We start from the raw sequence: 20,115 nt of genomic DNA on the forward strand, positions 1-20,115 counted from the left end.
AAGATGGATGTTAGAGAAGAGACACTTGTAATCAAACATCACAGATTTTCTGTTTCTGCACCAAACTTGTTTATTCAACCCCAATCTTATGCTGTGAATTTCTTTCATGTAGACTTTGCATGCTTTGTGTATTTTTATAAGTAATTATAATGCAAGTTTTTGTTGTATCATTATTTTATTCAATGGTTACAGGCTTCTAGCTAGGCACAGCCCTGAATGTATGTGAGCTATCACTGCTATGAACTTGCTTAATGTCCACATATATGCACATATAGAACATATATCAATCACCTTTTACAATTAATTTTAATCTTTATTAGGATTTGTTTTTATCTTTTCATTTCCGCATTTACTTTCTAGTTTGTCCCTCTCACTGCCACAGCAACTTTGAGCCAGGAGAATTTATGGACGGAGGTTTGAGTTGAGACTGATAGCTGTTAACAGTGAATGCTTACACCAGATATCACTAAAGTATTTGTTGACATCATCTGCATGCTTACAGAATCTCTCAGTGAGATCACTATAAATTGCATATTTTCTCAAATGAGTAAACTGAGTTGCTAAGATGTTAAATGACTTATTCAGGGTCACGCAGAGAAAGTGTTAGAACCACTGCCAAAGCAGAGGGGAGGCTGTTCACCTTCATTGCTTGGGTGCCTCTTTGTATATACAAAAACAGGGAGTCTGAAGAGTTGATAGCTAGGAAGGCTTCCTGTGTATCACATTAAAGTGCTTTGTCCATCTCTGGAATTTTGCAGATGAGGAAGTGTAGTTCTAGAGGGGTTTTGTGACTTGCTCCAGGACATACTAATAGTCTGTAGCATTGCAGAGATTGAAACACAGGTCTTCTTTTAAACCCACTGTTCTTTCTTTTATACCATGCTGGCTCCAAGTATTATTTAGTCCGGTCTCTCAATTTTTAGTGTGGGTATAACTTATCCATAAATTGTAACTGTTCTTTGTAGAATAGGAGTGGTGGCAGCTAACAAGTAGATGATTTGTTCTTTGTATTTTCTTTCTTTAAAAACAACAACAACAAGAACAACTAGGTGGTACAATAGAGTGGGGGGCCTGGAGTCAGGAAGACTCATCTTCCTGAGTTCAAATCTGGCTGTGTGACCCTGGGCAAGTCACTTAAACTCTGTTTGCCTTAATCCACTGGGAAATGAAATGGCAAACCACTCCAATATCTTTGCCAAGAAAACTCCACGAATGGTATATGGTCCATGGAGTCATGAGTCAGACACAACTGAACAACAAAAAAGTATTCCATCACATTCATAGAATGCAATCTGTCTTTCTTTCTACAAATATTGATTAAATAATTACTATGCCCAATATAGGAAATACAAAGACAAATGACTTCTTAAGGAGCTTACAATCTAACAAGTTTTGTGGGATTTATGCTGGTTATACGCAGGGCTGTTGAGTCAGATCAGACTTCAAGTATGGGTCAGATGGGTCACTTACTCCAGGCTATAGGCTAATAATATTCTAATAATATTTTCACTGACTATGACTAGAAGGAAATTGGAAGTGAATAAAAAATATTGGGTTATTGAACTGAATTGGTTTCCAAGAGTACCCAGTGAGGGTTTATTGGGACCTGTATATGCTAGGATGGCATATGAAATTGAGTGAGAACTTTGAGGTCTGATTCCATGGACAAGAAATTTCATCCTCAAATATCTTTTAGAAAATAAGTTTCAAAACAATTTTCCTTTCTAATCCATGCACATGACCTGAAATAGCCTCTAATACAAGAGACTTCTATGTAATAACTCTGTAGGGCCCTGATAATTTTTTTTTTGGGGGGGAGGGTGAATGGGCCAGAGCTGCTTTGCTATATTATTGCTGATGCTTTGTGCTGCCTCTTGGCATGTTTTCCTATTTTGTGGTACTTGGGTAAATGTCTTACATTGGAGGAGATAGATGTGTCCTTGATCTGGACTCTATCAGGAAGATAACTTGTATCCATTCTCCTCTCTAATTAGTACAGGACCATTGGAAGAAAAACAAACTCCAGTTTTCTTGGGTGCAGGAGGTGGGAAGGTTAACAGGGAGGTCAGAAGTTTAAGGGCACTCCCATCAATACACAGATATTATATGCACAAGGGAAAAACTGAATAATTTGGGTGAAGAGTAGGATTTCTTGTTATATCCATAGAGAGTTTACAAGAAGGGCAAAGAGAACATGTAATTGGAAGCTCCATGGTGCTGGTTTACTGGGAAAGTATTTTCAAAAAATGAGAATATGCCTTCTATTATTTGGATAAGGACAGTACTAACAGTACTCATTCAATGCTTGAGCTGTGGAACATGAAATGACTTAGAGACTACCCAGTTACAAAATGTATTTGGAGTAATTTTCTTAAATTTCAGTATATTATTTTCTAGGTTAACTAGGTGGTGCAGTGGATAGAGTTCTGGGCCTGGAATCAGGAAGACTCAATCTTCCTGAGTTCTATTCAGGCATCAGACATTAACTAGCTATGTGTGTGACTCTGGGCAAGTCACTTAACCCTGTTTGCCTCAGTTTCCTCATCTGTAAAATGAGCTGGCGAAGGAAATGCCAAATCACTCCAGTATTTTTGCCAAGAAAACCCCAAATGGGGTCGAGAAGAGTTGGACAAGACTGAAAAGCAACCAAACAGCAACAAACTCCTTTTCTTTGCCTTTTATCCCTATTCTGCCTATCCCCGCCTCCAAACATGTGTACAATTGCAATTCGTTCATTCTGTGAACATCTTAGTATTCACATTGTGCTTGGTGCTCCAGCCTTGGTGGGCACAACAATAGGCCAGACAATTAAATCTATATCAGATAAGGTACATCAATAAACATGTGATAAATTTCCTAATCTGCTTTTGCCTAGTTCAAGGAGAAAAAGGCTTTTTGGAGGAAATGAACCAAATTTGTAGATGATACAGCGGAAAGTGTGTTAGATTTGAAATAAGAAGACCTGGGTTCTAATCCTGACTCTCCTACTAATTATCTATGTGACTTTGGAAAAGTCACTTAAACTGGGCCTTAGTTTCCTTAGTTATGAATGAAGAGAGTAGACTAGATTATCTCTAAATTCTCTTTAAGTTCTCTTTCTAGCTCTAAAATCTAAAATAACATTTACAGTGTGCTTAGTGCAGTTCCTGGAATATTGTTGTTTAGACGTGTCTGACTCTTTTGACCCCATTTGGGGTTTTCTTGTCAAAGATACTGGAGTGGTTTGCCATTTTCTTCTCCAGTGGATGGAGGTTTGAACTCAGGTCTTCCTGACCCCAGACCTGGCTCTCTGTTCACTGAGCCATCTGACTGCCTCCTGGCATATAGTAGAGGCTAAATAAAAGCTTATTCCCTTCCCCTTAAAATTGACAAGTCTTTGTGGCTTGATGAAATGATTTCTAGAATTGTGTAGGAAATCTCTGGAAGAGTTTATGTGAGCATATCAAAAAACATACCATGCCACCAACAGTTATCTGAATGAATAAGGAAATCCCTAGGAGATGAATAAGGAAATCCCGAGGAGGTTCGAAAATAGTCCCCCTAGAATTCAGAAACGATGGTGGAGTTCTAGAACATTAGGGCACAAATGGCTTCTAAGTAGGTGTAATTAGTTGTGTCTTGGCATTTCACCTGCAGCAATATTTGTGCATGACTCTCATTACAGTGTGTGCTATGAGCGGGCTCCCTGGTACCCTACAGCATTAACGTTTATCCTGTCTGCATTGTGGCATGGTGTCTATCCTGGATATTATTTTACATTCATAACTGGAATCCTGGTTACACTAGCGGCCAGAGCAGTAAGTGTCCTTTGGATTGGGGGGTGTGTGTGTTTTGGAGGGGTCATTCTTTTATTAACTTACTTAGATTGATTTGCTTTTGGGTTCTTGTGATGCCTTTAAAAATAATTCATTTTTCATTAAAATGGTACTAAGTAGGAAATAAAAGGCAGCTAGTGGTGCAGTGGAGAGAGCACCAGGCTTGGAGTCAGGAAGACTTATCTTCCTGAGTTCAAATGTGGCCTCACAGACACTTAGCTATGTGATCCTGGGCAAGTCACTTAACTCTGTTTGCCTCAGTTTCGTCATCTGTAGAAAAAAGCTGAAGAAGGAAATGGCAAGCTACTCAAATATCTTTGCCAAGAAAACCCCAAATGGGGTCATGACGAGTCAGCACAACTGAACAACAAGGGAGGAATTTGTGATAATCTTACAAAAGACTGGATTTGTTTTCTTTCATAGTATTAATGAAGAAAAAGATTCCTAAGAAAACAAAGTAAAGGAATTTATAAGAGGAATGTTTGACTCAATTAAGAGAACAGACTGTTTTCAAGTACTTAGTAGCATCCAAGAGCATACCAACCACCTGCTAATTACAGATGATTACAATCTATTAATTAAAGTAGGTATGGCAAAACAGTAACTCTACATTTATCTGGGGATCAGACTAACATAGAACAGCAGGCTCAATTTTCAGAAACACAACCTTGAACTCATAAATAACCAGAAATGCCTCTGAGCCCATGTCCTTTATAGCGGAAGAGTACAGCCATGTTTAGGCCATGGCCTATTTATTTAGGATTATGAGTAAAATTAAATGTACTGATTTAATAAATATAGCTTTCTGGTCTCTCCTGGTAGCATCTAGTCCTTTTTAGATTACAGCATTCATTCATTCTTTAAACAATTGTTTTCCAAGCACCTACTGGGGAACTAGGTGGGAGACAAAGCTGAATTAGACACAGTTTCTGCCCTCAAGGAAGTTACAAGTTAGTAGGACACATAAGAATTGGTAAATGATTCCTAATATGAATCAGTATGTAATAATTGCTATTATAGAGATACAGATACAAAGTCCCATATCTTCAGAAGAGGAAGATTTTCCAGCTGTGGTGATTAGGGAAAGCTTCAGGAAGGAAGAACATTTGAGCTAAAGCATGTTTCATTCCATTTGAAACAAGTAACTGGGAGCTGAAGTATTGAAGGAAACTTCTTCAGTTGAGCTGAACTATGACTTTGGGAGGGGGCAGTTAAGTGGCACAGGGATTAGAATGCCAGGCCTAGAGTCAGGAAGACTTGAACTGGAACCAGCCGCAGGCAGTTACTAGCTGCGTGACCCTGGGCGAGTCACTTAACCCTGTTTCCTCATCTGTAAAAAATAAGCTGTAGAATGGAACGGCAAACCATTCCAATATCTTTGCCAAGAAAATACCAGATGGGGTCATGAAGAGTTGGACACAACAGCAACATTTACTTTTGGAAGATAATGGTGGGTAAAACTGAGAGTGTATCCTAAGGCTGAATTGTATGGGCCCTGAATGTTAGGCTAAAGTGTCTAGACAGTATTCAGTAGGTAGTGGGTTATCATTAAAAGTATTTAAGCAATAGAAGTGACAAGATTAGAGCTATGCTTGAGGAAGATAGTGTCATTGCATGTAGAATGGACTGGAACTGGGAAAGCCTGAAGTTAGCAGATAGCAGATTAGAAACAAGAGACCTAGGGGAAGAGTAGGGCTATTAAAAGCATCCCCCTAAAGTATGACACCTAGGAGACAGCTCAATGGAAAAGCCCAACTGACTGGAGCCAAACAGCACTGCTCATCTCAGTAACCCCCATGTCTATAATTACCACTCTGAGTTATCAATAAAAGGTTAAAGGATGTTAAGTATACTGTTTAAGAACGCAAGGAAGTATGTAATAATTTTAATCATGTTAACAGGGTTGTTGATTAATATATTTTTTTAAAAAGATTTTCATTGAAAATGATAAAAATAAGTGTGCTTAAGCCTTAAGAGATTAACCTCTTTTATTTGGAAAATTTACTTATCTAAAACTCATCCTCCAAAAGTGCTGGATAAATAAGTATTGCAGGGATACCCTACTCAACCATATTTAATTAGTTCTCGGAAAACATGACTTTGGGGGAAATCACCACTATGGGGGAGGGGCGGAGGGGAGGAAGTAGATGAAGAAGAGCAGTTACTTTTATGAAAGTAACTAAATACACATATGAGTTGCTGAATTATGTTACAGTAACATTTTTCAACTTTGAGTGATATGTTAGTGATGACATTAATGTAGCAAGATTCTGGATATAATTTTTAACCCACACATGCACTGTCAGGTCCTATCCTCATGGTGCTGCTGTCTATATTTCCCTCTTAGGGTTCTAGGTATACCTTTGAGGGTGTTTTATCTAACGCTGAGTAGCTTATGAGTCCCTAATGGTGTGCTTCTGTCCATGATTATCAGGTGCTGCAAATTAGCTAGACCGAATTTAGAAATTTCAGTGAATTGCCAGAGGCTCAAGGTCAGAGACAGCAAGGGTCCGAGGTGCAATTTGACCTGGGCTTCTCACACCAAATCCAGAATGCAATCCATAACATCATAATATTATTATTATTATCATCATCATTAACAATAATACCAACAATAACAGTATAAAGTGCTTTAATGTGTGTAAAGCACTTTACAAATATGATCTCATTTGAACCTCACAACACCCCTGGGAGGGAGGTGTTATTATTATTCTCATTTTACAGTTGAGAAAACTGAGGCAGATAGAGTTCTTCACTGTTCTACCTAGATGCCTCTCATGTGAACGGTTGAAAGTGACCTTAGGCTAATTGACTTTTTAAAATAAGAATCTTTTAATAGTGTCACTGATAGATGCTCAAACATCATGCAGCTTCTCCTTTGAATAATTCCCAGTCTCTTAGATTTAAGTTTTGACTCTGCCTCTTACTATGTGACCTTGGTCAAGTCATGTAACCCCATTGAACTTAAATTTACCATATCCACTAAAATCCTATACTGATGCCTCATTGTGGTATGGAGTTAACCCCTGCTTCTTTAAGACATTGCTTGCAGGAGAGGATTCTGGGAAGATGTCGGAGTAGGTGAGAAAACTCCACAAAAGAGATAAAATAGCATCTTAGGGCGAACAAAGTGCTGGTAAAAATAAATAAGAATAGGGGCGCAACTGGGGTCTTCCTGGAACAATTCTAGAAGATCAGAAGAAAAATTCCTGGAGGTTTGGTCCCTATGAAGAGTCAACACTTTCAGGCTGGGGTCAGGTTAACAATAAGTGGCAAGCCCTGGGATTAGTTGGTTTGGGAGGCTGCCTTGGCCCCAGCCACAGGAACTTTTACCCCTGGGACAGTGTGGAATTGGGTGTCTAAGCCAGGGGAGATCTAGGGAAACTCTGCTAACAAGGAACACCAGACCCAGCTGCTTCACAGAGCGGCAGCAGTGAGAAGAAACCAACACACTCCCAGTGAGTGCAGAAGCAGTGGGGCAGAATGCCCCTGGCTATGGGCACTTACAGGAGACTGAAGGTTTGGCTTTGGGTCCAGGCTAGAGGGGAGAACTGAAGATCTGGGGCAAGTGGCACTCACTATCCCCCATACCCCCAGGGCTAGAGGTGATTACAAAAAATAAGCTGTTACTACAAAAGAATGCACAGGCAAAGGTGAAAGAATTCAACCATAGGAAATTATTATGGGAATAGAGAATACCGGATTCATCTTCAGAGGAGGATATTGAAGCAAAGAAATTCTCTTCTACTCCAAAGACTAACATCAAATGGTCACCTGCTCAAAAAGAATTCATAGGAGAACTTAAAAAAAAAGTTTAAAAACCAAATGAGAGAGATGGAGGAAAAACTAAAAAATAAAAGAATAATCCAAGAAAGACAAGAAGATTATGGAAAGAAAGCCAGCCAATTAGAAAAGGAGACCCGGAATCTGTCAAGATCCAGAATATGTCAAGAAAATGACACCTTGAAAATTAGAATTGGGCAAGGTGAAGTCAGCAACGTTATAGAGATCAAGAAATAATTAAAATATGAAGAATGAAAAAATAGAAGAGAAAGTGAAACATAAGAAAAATAACTGCTCTGGAGAACAGATCAAGAAAAGAAACATGAGAATAATCGGACTACCTGAAAGTTATGATCAAAAAAAGAATCTTGACACAGTAATACAAGAAATAATTAAAGAAAATCATCCTGAAGCATTAGAACAAGGGGGAAAAGTAGAAATAGAAATCCATCAATCACCACTTGAAAGAGATCCTATGAGGGACGCTCATAGGAGTATTATAGTCAAATTCCAAAAACTGCAGCTCAAGGATAAAATATTAAAAGCAACAAGAAAAAAACAACTTAAATATGATGGTGCCACAATTAGAACCACACAAGACCTTGCAGTGGCGACACTAAAGGACCACAGGTTTTGGAACACTATCTATCAAAGGGCTAAAGAGCTGGGGCTCTGATTGAACATATCATACCCAGCAAAGTTAAGCATAATCCTGAATGGGAAAAAAATGGACATTTGATCAACTGTCAGAATTTCAAGACTTTGTTAAGAAAAAAAAACCTGACCTTAATAGAAGACTTGACATACAAGAGCTAAGAGCAACATAAGGTACATACCAAAGACTGATTACAAGGGATTCAATAAGGACATAGCCTTTACATTTTATATATGTAAAATGTAAAACGTATGCCTAAGATTGTCACTAGTAATTGTGTAGTTTGTAAGAAAGATTGGGGTAGACCTACATATGATATGACTTTAAAAAGTAAAACCATTTAGGAACAGCTAAAAAAGTAATTATTTTATACAAACGAGGTACAAGAGGAAGAATCAACACAGAAGTAGATGGGAGAGGAGGGCTGGTAGTTCTGGTAAGCTACTTTCATTGGGAATGGTTTTAAGAGGAAACAATACACACACACACACATATATCTAGAAGAGTATAAAAGTCTTCTAAATTCAGAAGAAATAAAATGGTAAGGGGATAGGGAGGGGGCAGAGGACAACGGAGGGATCTCTAGAGGGAAAAGTGAGGGAATAGGTTAAAGGGGGTATAGAAAGGTGTTTAGATTTATGGGAATGGGAGAATATAGGGGAGGGATCCTTGGAGGGAGGTAGGCTAAGTAATAGGAGGGCAAGGCAGCAGGTAGAAGTAAAGTAGAGGAGTTAGGAGGGATAGGAAACAAGAGATATGTACAAACATAAAAACAAAGATCAGGACTAGAATTTGTTAGGGAAAGTATATGTCAGTGTGTGTGTGTGTGTGTGTGTGTGTGTGTGTGTGTGTATCTAAATAGAAATATATCCACACTTAATTGTGACCTGGGTGCGGGGAAGGGCGAAAAAAGAACAAAGTAAAAAGGGCACAGTGGAGAACAAAAGAAAACTTATAATGAAGCAGAGAAAAGATGGACAGCTCTCAATGCAATGTGTAGTATTTATCATACAGGCCTTCTTGAAGTGAAAATTTATTGTTATATATTTTGAATCCTCTTTATGTTCTGCTATGCACATGATATGCTTTTTTTCCTTTCTTTGTATTTAAATTCCAATATTTAAGTTGATGATATGTTTTTTTTTCTTTTTCCTATTCTGTATTTGTGTTCTGGTGTTTGAGTCTAAAATAAAATTAAAAACAAACAAAAAAAGACATCACTTGCAGAGTGTGACTTCTGAAATGTTTTACCAAACTGGAAAGACTACAGGTACACGCAGTTAAGTAAACTGTGATTCATTGGCCAGCCTAAATTCAATGAAGCTCCAAAAGGTTGGTCATAGCTAAGATGTAGAGGAATTGTGATTTGTATTATTAGAGGGAGAAGAAATCACAAATCTTCTCAAGTATTGAAATTCTATTTGCCTCACTGATCTGAAAAGTTTGAGGATGGATGGACTGATGAATGAATAAATGAAAAAGCATTTATTAAGTGTTTACTATGTACCAGGTGCTATGCTAGGTGTTTGAATACAAATAGAAAAAGGTGATAGTCCTTACTGACTCAAATGGAGGAAGACAATATACGTAAGAGTGTTCAGTTTGCAGGGCTGACGGTAAGGTCCAGAAGTCCCAAGATTGCTATGACAAAATGGAAGACAAAGATCAAGGTCCTTATAGTGCATCAGCAGGTCATGTGACAGTGCCTGGGGCTTTGGAGGACCAGTGGCAGGGCAGATGACAAGATCCGAGGGTCTCATCTTAACCAAGCTCATGGCCAGTCACTCTCCCCTCAGATGCCCAGCGGGATCTGGGAAGGCAAAGAGTGAAGGAGAGGCAAAGTGCAGGGGTAGGGAAATGTATCCCTTCAGGATAAAGTGAGATTATGAGTGAAAAAAAGTTTTGTAACTATGAAGAACTGTATAAATTCATTAAAATTTCTTGAGGCAGCCTTATAGAACAGCTCTGATTGTTAGAATTTTTTTTCTTTATATTGAGTGGGAACCTGCTTTCTGATTATTTTCCTCTGTTAACCTTAGTTCTACTCTTTCCTTATGTCTCATAGTGAATCAGTTGGTGGATTGGAATGAGAAATGAGATATTTTGATCAGTGCCACTGTTATTTCTGTTAGCTTTCATAATATTGCTCTAGAATATTTGAAGAATGCTTGTTTTCTTTTCTCTTCCCTGAATACAGATGAGGACCACCTGTAGACATTACTTCCTTTCTTCACAAGCTCTCAAGGCAGCTTATGATGTGGTCACATGGGCTGTCACTCAGCTGGCTGTCTCTTATACAGTGGCACCTTTTGTCATGCTGGCAGTGGAACCGGCCCTGACTTTGTACAAGTAAGTTTCCATCTCTCAGAAATTTCATATTCTAAACATCAATGGTGTCCAGCATTTGGTTTGAGGGCCAGGTAACGGAATTCATCTGTAATGTAAGATCCAGACTTGCTGATATTTTAAAGATTTCTATGGAGGATATTTCATGGGTAACATTAGCAGGGACAGTCCTCAAAATCCAAACACTTATGAAAACAGATGAAAATGCAGAAGATATTAAAACTTTTATAGTATGCTTGAATGAATCATAGTTAATAGTAATAAACTTTGTGGGAAGGGAAGTGTATATTCCTTTGGAATCCAAAATGCTGCGCTGTCAACGCTAGGATATACATAGAGCTTCTACCCCTGGGAGAAAATGCCCCAAGCTACTATATTCCTTCCTTTCCTGATTGGAACAAATTAGCTTTTTATCCCTGTCTTTCCCTCCCTCCTCTTAATTGTAATCCTTCTTTGTGAATAATCTCCTGCAGGCTCCTTCCTTGCTTTTCCCTGCCAGTTTATGAAGACAGTTAAATTTTGTCTCCTTACCCTTGTTTTTATTGTTGATTTGTTTCTAATTCTTTGTGACCCCGTATAGGGTTTTCTTGGCAAAGATATTAAGTGGTTTACTGTTTTCTTCTCCAGCTCATTTTACCGATGAGGAAACTGAGGCAAACAGGGTTAAGGGACCTGTCCAGGGTCACACAGCTAGTAAGTGTCTGAGGCCAGATTTGAACTCAAGAAGATGAGTCTTCCTGACTCTAGGCCCAGCACTCTGTCTACTGGGCCATCTAGGAAAAATAATGAGGGGATTAAAATAACCAAATGGAGGGAAATTAGGTTTGCAAGGATCTTATTGCTTGATCCTGGACTTCCAGGCAGTTTTACTATTTCATTCATTTGTTCATTTGTTTTTATTAACTCTAATAGTAATGATAGCTAGCATTTCTAAAGCACTTTAAGATTTGCAAAGCACTGAAAAGGACCTGAAAGGCCATCTAATCTGACACCTTTATTTTATAGATGAAGAATCTGAGACTTTGGAAGTTAAATGACTTGTCCAAGGTATCACAAGTAGAATAAGTGGCAACACTGAGATTCAAACTCAGCTCTTTCGATTTTAAATAGTCTATATCCAGTGCCCTGAACTGCCTCTCAGATCTTAAACTAAGTCCTACCCAAACTCATGAGACTCCTTTTAAAAGGTGGGAGACATCATGGTACAGTGGAAAGAAATGGGTTTGGAATCAGAGGACTTTCATTGAGATCCTACCTCTTTCACTTACTATGACCTGGGGCAAATGACTTAATTTCTGGGCTTTAATTTACCCATCTGTAAAATGAATGGATTGGACTAGTCAGGGATTCTTAACTCTGTGTGTGTGTGTGTGTGTGTGTGTGTGTGTGTGTGTGTGTGTGTGTGAGGGACCCCTCTGGCAGTCTGTAAAACCTATGGATCCCTTCTCAGAATAATGTTCTTAAATTCACAAAATAAAATATATGGGGTTACAAAAGAAAACAATTGTATTGAAATAAATATCTAACTTCTTTTCTCCATCTAAGTTCGCAGAACTCCCTGAAATTTATCTATGGACCCCTTGAGTGTCCATGTTTTTCAGGTTAAGAACCCTTGGACTACATTGTCCTGAGATTTTTTTCTCCCAGACAATGATTTTTATGCCTTCATTGTCATACCCCAAGGTGAAGCAGATTTCTCAAATCTCACATATCCTCCTTTCTTTCCTCTTGCCACCTTCCCATTTCCCTTAGTTTCAGGCCTCATAGGGAGGACCCCAGACTCCTCCAGATTCACTTCCAACCTTTGGCTCAACATGCATAAATTGGGCTCTTCCAGAATCAAGCAGAAGTAGTTTACATCTTAAAGAATCTTTCAGATTGACCATATGCGTATTAAGCATTTTCTGCCTCTAAGGAGAGGTTAATTTAAAGTTTTTTTCAACTCCTTCTAGAGTGCCCAGGCAGTTTGGGACTTTCAGTATAGCAAAATTATTGGCAGTCTTACCTTGACTTTTAAACAATGAAAAATTTAACTTATTGTTAATTTAACTTAGTGTTAGTTGAATGTTGTTATGATTGTTTTAAAAAACTCATCTAGGCTATGGAACAGGGAGGCAAATCTAATAGATTTCAGAAGTCTTTCAGTGGATAAGCAGAGATGAATAAAAGAGGTTGAAATGACTTGTGTCTATATCAAACTGAAAAAGCAACAGGAGTGGTTTATAACAGGCCAGTTATCACTTTTGGATCCTTGTGGTCACTTGCTTGGTATAGAATATTCTCAGTGCTTGGTTTTATACAGTGAATGTCCTGAAAAGTCATGTGTAAACACAATTTCTATTAATCATGTCACTTGCTCATTGATCTAGATTTTAATTTGAGAGATGCTTTTGTTTTTATTTTAAATTTATCATTATTTGGTGATGTGGCCACTTTTAGCTTTAAGTGTTTTTCAGTTCTCAATTTTCTATGGTAGAAATTCCTTTGTGAATTCTGATAAGGCAAAGACCCCCAATCTAAGTTGTGGGCACCCTAATAAAGCACCTAGGTGGACTTGGTGCTAGGCCTGCAGTCAGGATGACTGAAGTTTAAAGCTGGCCTCAGACATTTGCTACCTGTGGGACCCTGGGCAAGTCACTTAAACTCTGTCTTCTTCCCTTTCCTCAACTGTAAAATCAGGATAGTAGTAGCACCTACCTCACAGGATTGTTGTGAGGGTCAAATGAGATAATATTTAAGTAAAGTGCTTACTTGGCACAGTGCCTGGCACATAGTAGGCACTTAATCAATGCTGGTTGAATGGTTTAAACAGACATTGTTCCTGTGAAGAGTTGGTGTAAGAGTAATGAAGAACAAAAAAAGTTTAATTTAGGGAATAATCCCTTAGTGCTAGTCTAGATTAGGAAAATAATGTATTAATCCAAATAACTTTGAAAAGAGTTCTGGATGTTTATCTCTCCCTTCGTATCACAGCTATTTGCTTATTCATCTTAGCCTCTCCTATTAGATTATAAATTCCTTTTCATACCATTTGTTATTGAGATCTAGGTGAGAATAGTGGGGACTAGATTTAGAGTCAGAGAACCCAGGTTCAAATCCTAGCCCTGTCCCTTATGACCTCTGTGACTGTGATCAAATCACTGAACCTCTATGGACCTCAGTACCTTCATCAATAAAATGTAGAGTAAGTCTCTAGAGATATTTTTAACTCCAAATCTCTTGTTCTTATTCCTCACAGCAATTAGTACAATTTCTTTACTACTACTACTACTACCACCACCACCACCACCACCATTATTACTACTCTTTCTACTACTATTACTACTACTATTATTACTACTACTAGTACTACTATTAACATTACTATTACTACCACTATTATAACTACTTTTATTAGTAATAAAACTACCATTACCACTACTTTAATGCATTCTTGATCTTCTCTCTGTGGGTACTCTGCCAGCAAATGCCAGTTATAACATCATATGCATTTCCTGTTTGTGTCTTTATAGAAATCATCCATAGAGGAACTATCTAGCATTCTATAAGTCTCCCTCATGTTCCTTTAACTTAACAACAACTTTGTAAACCTCAGTTTTATTTGAACAACCCTGAGGGAGGTAATGATAACATGCTTGTTTCCTTTTACAGATGAGGAAACTGAAGATCAGAGTTTAAGTGTCAGGTGCTTGGTAACACAGCTAGTAAGTTGAGGAGCTTGGTTTTGAAGGTTTATCTACTGATTACAACCAAGGCCACTGCTCTTTCTGCTGTACCACAGAGAAGGTACACATTTAAAGATGGAAGGAAAAAATGCTAGTTGAATAAATTTTGAATGAAGTGTTTAGGCATAGTTCGTGAACACTGTGGAGCAATATTCTTTTTTTTTCTCACCAATCATTTTATTTTATTTTTTAAAATTTATTTTATTAATTTATTTTGATTTATCAACAATCACTTCCATATGCTTTTGATTTTAAAATTTTTCTACCCCTTCCTCCCCACCACCCTCCATAAGATGGCGCACAATATGATATAGGCTATACAATTACATTCCTATTAAACATATTTTCACATTAGTGATGTTGTAAGTACAAATTAAAACCAATGGGAGGAACCATCAGAAAGAGGAAATAAAACTCAACAGAAGAGAAAAAAGAGATAGCAATTCAGCTTCCATAGTCTTTCTTTGGATGTAGATAGCATTTTCCACAAGGCCTCTAGAGATGTCTAGATCCTTGTATTGCTGAGAAGGGTTAAGTTTATCAGTATTAGTCATTGCACAACGTGGCTGTTATTATGTACAATGTTCTCTTGTTTCTCCTCACTTCACTCAGCATCAGACTGTACAAGTCTCTCCAGGTTTTTCTGAAGTCAGCTTGTTCATCATTTCTTACAGCACCATAGTATTCCATTACATTCATATACCACAACTTGCTCAGCCATTCCCCAGTTGCTGGGCATTATGGATCAATAATCTTTAGTTCCATAGACAAAGTTAACTTGATGGACTATGTGGGCATTACACTTGGCTTTATAACTAGTATATCCAAATGGGAATTTCGGGGATTAATGTATTTTATTTGCTTAGTATCATTATGCCTTTAGAATCATAGAAGCTGATTTTTGAGGAGACATAAATTATTTCCTTTATTATATGCTGCTTTTTGGATGACCTTGTTGCAATATTTTTTTTTCATTTCCAATCCCCCCAATAGGAAAATTAAAAATTCTGCCTGTGCAAATAGGCATAGGCTTACCAGAATAGTTGTATAAAGTACTATTTTTGCAGAAATTAAGTTCGAAAAAGGAATTTTGGGATTCTTTGCTGAGAATAAACATATATTTGTGGACAAAGCACAAATATTTCCAATTAACATTAGCCATGGAATACCTGAGTTGAGCAATGAAGATCATAAAATTCAAGAGAGAAACTTGATAAGTATTTTTGTCAGTAGTAGTAAAAATTTTTTTTCAGACAAATAGAACCAGATTTTCAAAACTTGGTTCTTACTGGTTTTCTTTCACTAACTTGAACCTTTCACACTAATGTAGGGTATGTAAAGGTACATTCATGATTGGGAAGTGCAGTTCAGGATCTGAGTTCAGTAACATTGGACTTCATCTATATAACTTTGGATATGTCTTTGTCTAGTTTGTTCATTTGTTCACTCATTCTTTTGTTCATTTGGCAAGCATTTGAGTGATTAAGTTGCTCCATCTGAATATGAAGGTAATAAGTGAAGGCCATGAAGTCAATATCCTTACTGGTCTGATAAGCTTGTTTCTTTCAGTGCCCTCAATATGTTGCCTTAGCCATAACCAGTTGTCTCACAAACACATGCCATTAATCTCAATGGGTCTTTTGAGGAATAAAGGCAACACCAATATGAAAAAAAAAAACCAACTCAATACGTCCTTTGTTAATTGTGAGCTACTAGTGTTAAGATTGTATAGCTGTTTGCATTTATATCATTATGAATGATTTTTTTGTGTTTTTATTCCTAGATCCTTGTATTTTCATTTACATATCATAAGCCTCCTGATAATTCTAATTCTGCCCATCAAATCACAAGCCAAAAGGCAGTCTCAGACTCTGAACTCTTTTCATAACAAGAAAAAAACCTGATGCATCACAAGAAAATACGGACAAGCAAACTGCCTGCACCAGAAAGGAAACAGGGGTGTGTATTTTATAATGTTAAAACATTCATGAAGGCCTTGGGCTTAAGTGATCTTTAACGACCTAATCAGAAGGCCTAGAGACAAGGTTTACAGGCTTCTGACTTTAAACGCAGGGAATATTTTTTTTTATAAAATCTTTTTTCATGTATTTAAATCAGTTCTATGTATAGCTTGTTTTGATATTTTATAGGATATTTGGGTGTGAGGTGCGTGTGTGTATGTGTGTGTTAGAGGAAGTAAAAGGGCTAGAGAGGCAGTCCATTTTGGGTTGTTTATTCTTTGGCTGTTTAGGGCATTGCTTCATATCCTGGCTCAGCCATGGTGTTCGACCACAAGAATCTGGATGTTGAGAACACTGGTGTAGGCTCCAGCAGGAAGAGGGAGATTTCAGTGAAGACTATCCCAGCTTGTCTAGGCATTCTCGTGCCAGAAAACACTCAGGACTGGGATATTCCTTTGGACAATCTGACTCTCTTGCAGTGACACCTGCTGGTTTTGGGGTACATTCTTATTATTCCACTGAAGATGGAGACAGAGCACCTGGGGGCACTGAGGTGTGCGGGATGCGGACAGGATCCTTTGCCCAGCAGAGGGTTACCACAGAAAATAACTATGGATTGGAGATTTAGGATTGTGCTTTGACTAGGCTACATTTTTTTTTCCAGGGGTGTAATGATTTCCTATTATGAACTGAACCCACATATGAATTGAAGATGCCTCACAGTGCTAACATTGGTCATTTAAATTGAGAGGACTGTTTCCTGAGGGACAGTCCAGTGAAGGCCAAATGTTCACTCTACCAAATTCAGCCTGTGCCCTTTAGAAGAAAAATACCAAAAATAACCCATGTAATTTAAAGTTTTTCTTAACCTGTTAATTTTTTTTCCCCAAGTGGTTGGTAAAAATACCAATTACTATAGATTTAATTTTTTTACCCTTAATTTGTCTGAGTTGTAAGTGAACAAGGGTGTATTCTGTGCTGATTTTCAATTTCCAAAGCATTGGAGCTGAATAAATTCAACTTTTTTTGAGCTGAATCATTAGGATGGAAAGCAAAGGTTGAACAAGCAATTTTCTTTTCATCTTCTTGATAGAACGCTTTCAGAGAATGTGTGTTGTATTTCCCTTTGGAAACTTCTATTGGGTAATATTGTTTTGGGGAGAAGAAAATGGACTATTAAGGTTTATTGAGAATAATAATAATAATAAATTACCTTGCAACAACAGTGTATGACCCTGATTGAATGGTTTGGAAGGGGAAAAATGGTTCTAAGTTGACAAGTGGAAAATGAGTTTTTCACTCAGTATTGTAAGGTATCTTTATACATATTAAAGGAAACATTTCTATACGGGAAAATTTATTTTTATTTATGTCAATGGGCTCAATTTATTAGAACAATATTATAATTTTTTTTTAACAAGAAGAACATGAGATTTTACTCGTGCCTTCATATCGAGTATTACAATATCCTGATTCAAGTTTCTTATCCTTTGTGTTGCCACTTACCATGGTATTGGCTCCTCTTGGGGCTGTCTTCATCTGAGGGCATGGAAATTACTTTTAAAATGTGATTTTATTGCTGAAATTATGATTGATTCTTCATGCAGTACCTTTCTTCTGAGGAGTTCAGAGTTCTTTGTACTAATGCTGTCATTCATTTTTACCATTTAGTTAGGTTGATAATGAGCCTAATGAAAGGTCTATTAAAAAACTTGTGCTAGATGAGAAAAGTAGCACTTACCTTACAGTGTCCCACAGGGCTCTGTCTTGGTCTCTCCTCAGTTCCTGTGGATTCAATTCTCATCTTTAAGCAGATGATCTTAGATCTATTATCCAGCCCTCACCTCTCTCCTGACCTCCTGTCTCACATCTCCAACTGCCTTTTATCTATCTCAAACTGGATGTCACATAGACATCTTAATCTCAACATATCTAAAACAAAACTGAACTCCTTCCTTTCGCCCCAAACCCTCCCCTCTTCCCAACTTCACTATTACTGTTGAATGTACCACTATCTTCCCCCAGGTTCACAATCTGAATATCACCCCTGACTTCTCACTTTTTCTCACCTCCCCCATATCCAGTCTGTTGCCAAGGTCTACTGATTTAACATTCTTAATAATATTCTTAATATCTTAATAATAATAATCTTTTTTTTTGCTTTTAGGCAGCTGGGATTAAGTGACTTGCCCAGGGTCACACAGCTAGTAAGTGTCAAGTGTTTGGTCTGAGGCCAGTTTTGAACTCAGGTCCTCCTGACTTCAGGGCCAGTGCTCTATCCACTGTGCCACCTAGCTGCCCTAATAATAATATTCTTAATACCTTAATAAGCCTTCTTCTATCCTCTGATGCCACTATCACCCTGGTGTTGGCCCCTCATTATCTCATGCCTGGACTATTGAAATAACCTGTTGGTCGATTTCCCTACTTCAGATCTCTCCAAAGTCCAGTCTGTTTTCCACTTAGCAGTAAAAATGATTTTCTTAAAGCACAGGTCTGACCATGTTACCCCCCCTCCCTTTTTGTAAGGCAATGAGGTGATTTGCCCAGGGTCAAGTGTCTGAGGCCAGATTTGAACTCAGGTCTTCCTGAATCCAAGGCCAGTGCTTTATCCATTGCACCATCTAGCTGTCCCTGTCACTTCCTTTTTTAATAAATTCTGGTAGCTCTTTATCGTCTTCAGGATCAAATATGAAATCCTCTGTTTGATCAAAACTTTTCATAACATGTCCCTCCTCCCCTTCTTGTAGCCTTCTTACACCCTTTCGTACACTCTTCAAACTATTGACACTGGTTTCCTTGTTCCGCGGTTAAGATGATCCAATCTTCTGACTCACGGTATTTTCACTGGCTTTCCCCTATGCCTGGAATATTCTCCTTTCTCATCTCTACCTCTTGGCTTCCTTCAAGTCTCAGCTAACACTGCCCCCCATATGAAGCCTTTCCCAGTACCCCTTAATTACAGTGCCTTCTCTCTGTTCCTTATTTCTGATTTATCCTGTATGTGTCTTGTTTGTATGTAATTGTTCGCATATTGTCTCTTCCATCGGACTGTAAGCTCCTTGAGAGAAGAGATTGTTTTTGTCTTTGTTTGTATCCACAACTGTTAGCACTGTGCCATGCACATAATAGGTACTTAATAAAGGTTTGTTGACTGACTCAAATTCTAGAGGAAGAAATGAATTGCATTATCTACACTGATGATATGATTTGATCTTGTAGTATAACCAAATCCATAGGCAAATGAGGAATATCACCACAAGGTTTCATTGTATTAAGATGTCTCATTTCCAAGAGAGAATTTGGGTCACCAGGATGGAAGGGGACATCTAGAGACCATACAATGAGTCATTTTTGAAATGGGGGCTAGACTTTATATCTCCCAAAATCAAATCTTATGCTCTCAACTGTTTGTTTCCCTTGCTTCTGGACAGAGATGAACAGTAGAATAGAGAAACTTTTTAATCCGTTGAAGGCCACTGACGCACTAAAAACAACATTTGAGTACAGTATAGGTAGATTACAAGCTCTTGGAGGTCAAGGACATTGGCCTTAGACATCTTTATATGCCTCAGAATGCTTGGAACTATATAGATACACAGCTATTAACTGTTTTTCATTTTTATTATAAACATACCATTGTCAACAAACATGAACATTTCAATATATAATTAAAAACAAAAACAGTTTTTTATATGAAATGACAAACTTCTGTTGCATGTAGTTTTTTAAAGCATGTATTAAATTTAGTGAACTAGTAATAAAATCGCACTATTTATATTCTCTTGTGGTCTTTTTTTTCTCCTGCTTATTTTAAAAAATATTTTGTT

The 20,115-nt window shown here is 37.8% G+C and overlaps 1 protein-coding gene across 2 annotated transcripts in view; it reads left to right on the top strand.

The window, feature by feature from the left end:
• The window catches only part of MBOAT1 (membrane bound glycerophospholipid O-acyltransferase 1), a 138,482-nt gene extending 120,841 nt beyond the window's left edge, over positions 1-17,641 (top strand). Inside the window, exons 11-14 of one of the 2 annotated variants that reach the window (XR_002324607.2) lie at positions 3,665-3,797; positions 10,451-10,602; positions 16,108-16,283; positions 16,576-17,641. Coding sequence is in view for 1 of the 2 variants with exons in the window: in XM_020986830.2 (XP_020842489.1) it covers positions 3,665-3,797; positions 10,451-10,602; positions 16,108-16,228 (406 nt within the window). In the remaining variant the exon portion in view is untranslated. Of the gene's footprint in view, positions 1-3,664; positions 3,798-10,450; positions 10,603-16,107 lie in introns of both variants that reach the window. The other variant, XM_020986830.2, reaches the window with a different exon arrangement.
• Positions 17,642-20,115: the final 2,474 nt, after the last annotated feature.

This window comes from Phascolarctos cinereus, unplaced genomic scaffold (assembly GCF_003287225.1).
Source record: "Phascolarctos cinereus isolate Bilbo 61053 unplaced genomic scaffold, phaCin_HiC Scaffold_4;HRSCAF=312, whole genome shotgun sequence".
NCBI classification, from domain to species: Eukaryota; Metazoa; Chordata; class Mammalia; order Diprotodontia; family Phascolarctidae; genus Phascolarctos; species Phascolarctos cinereus.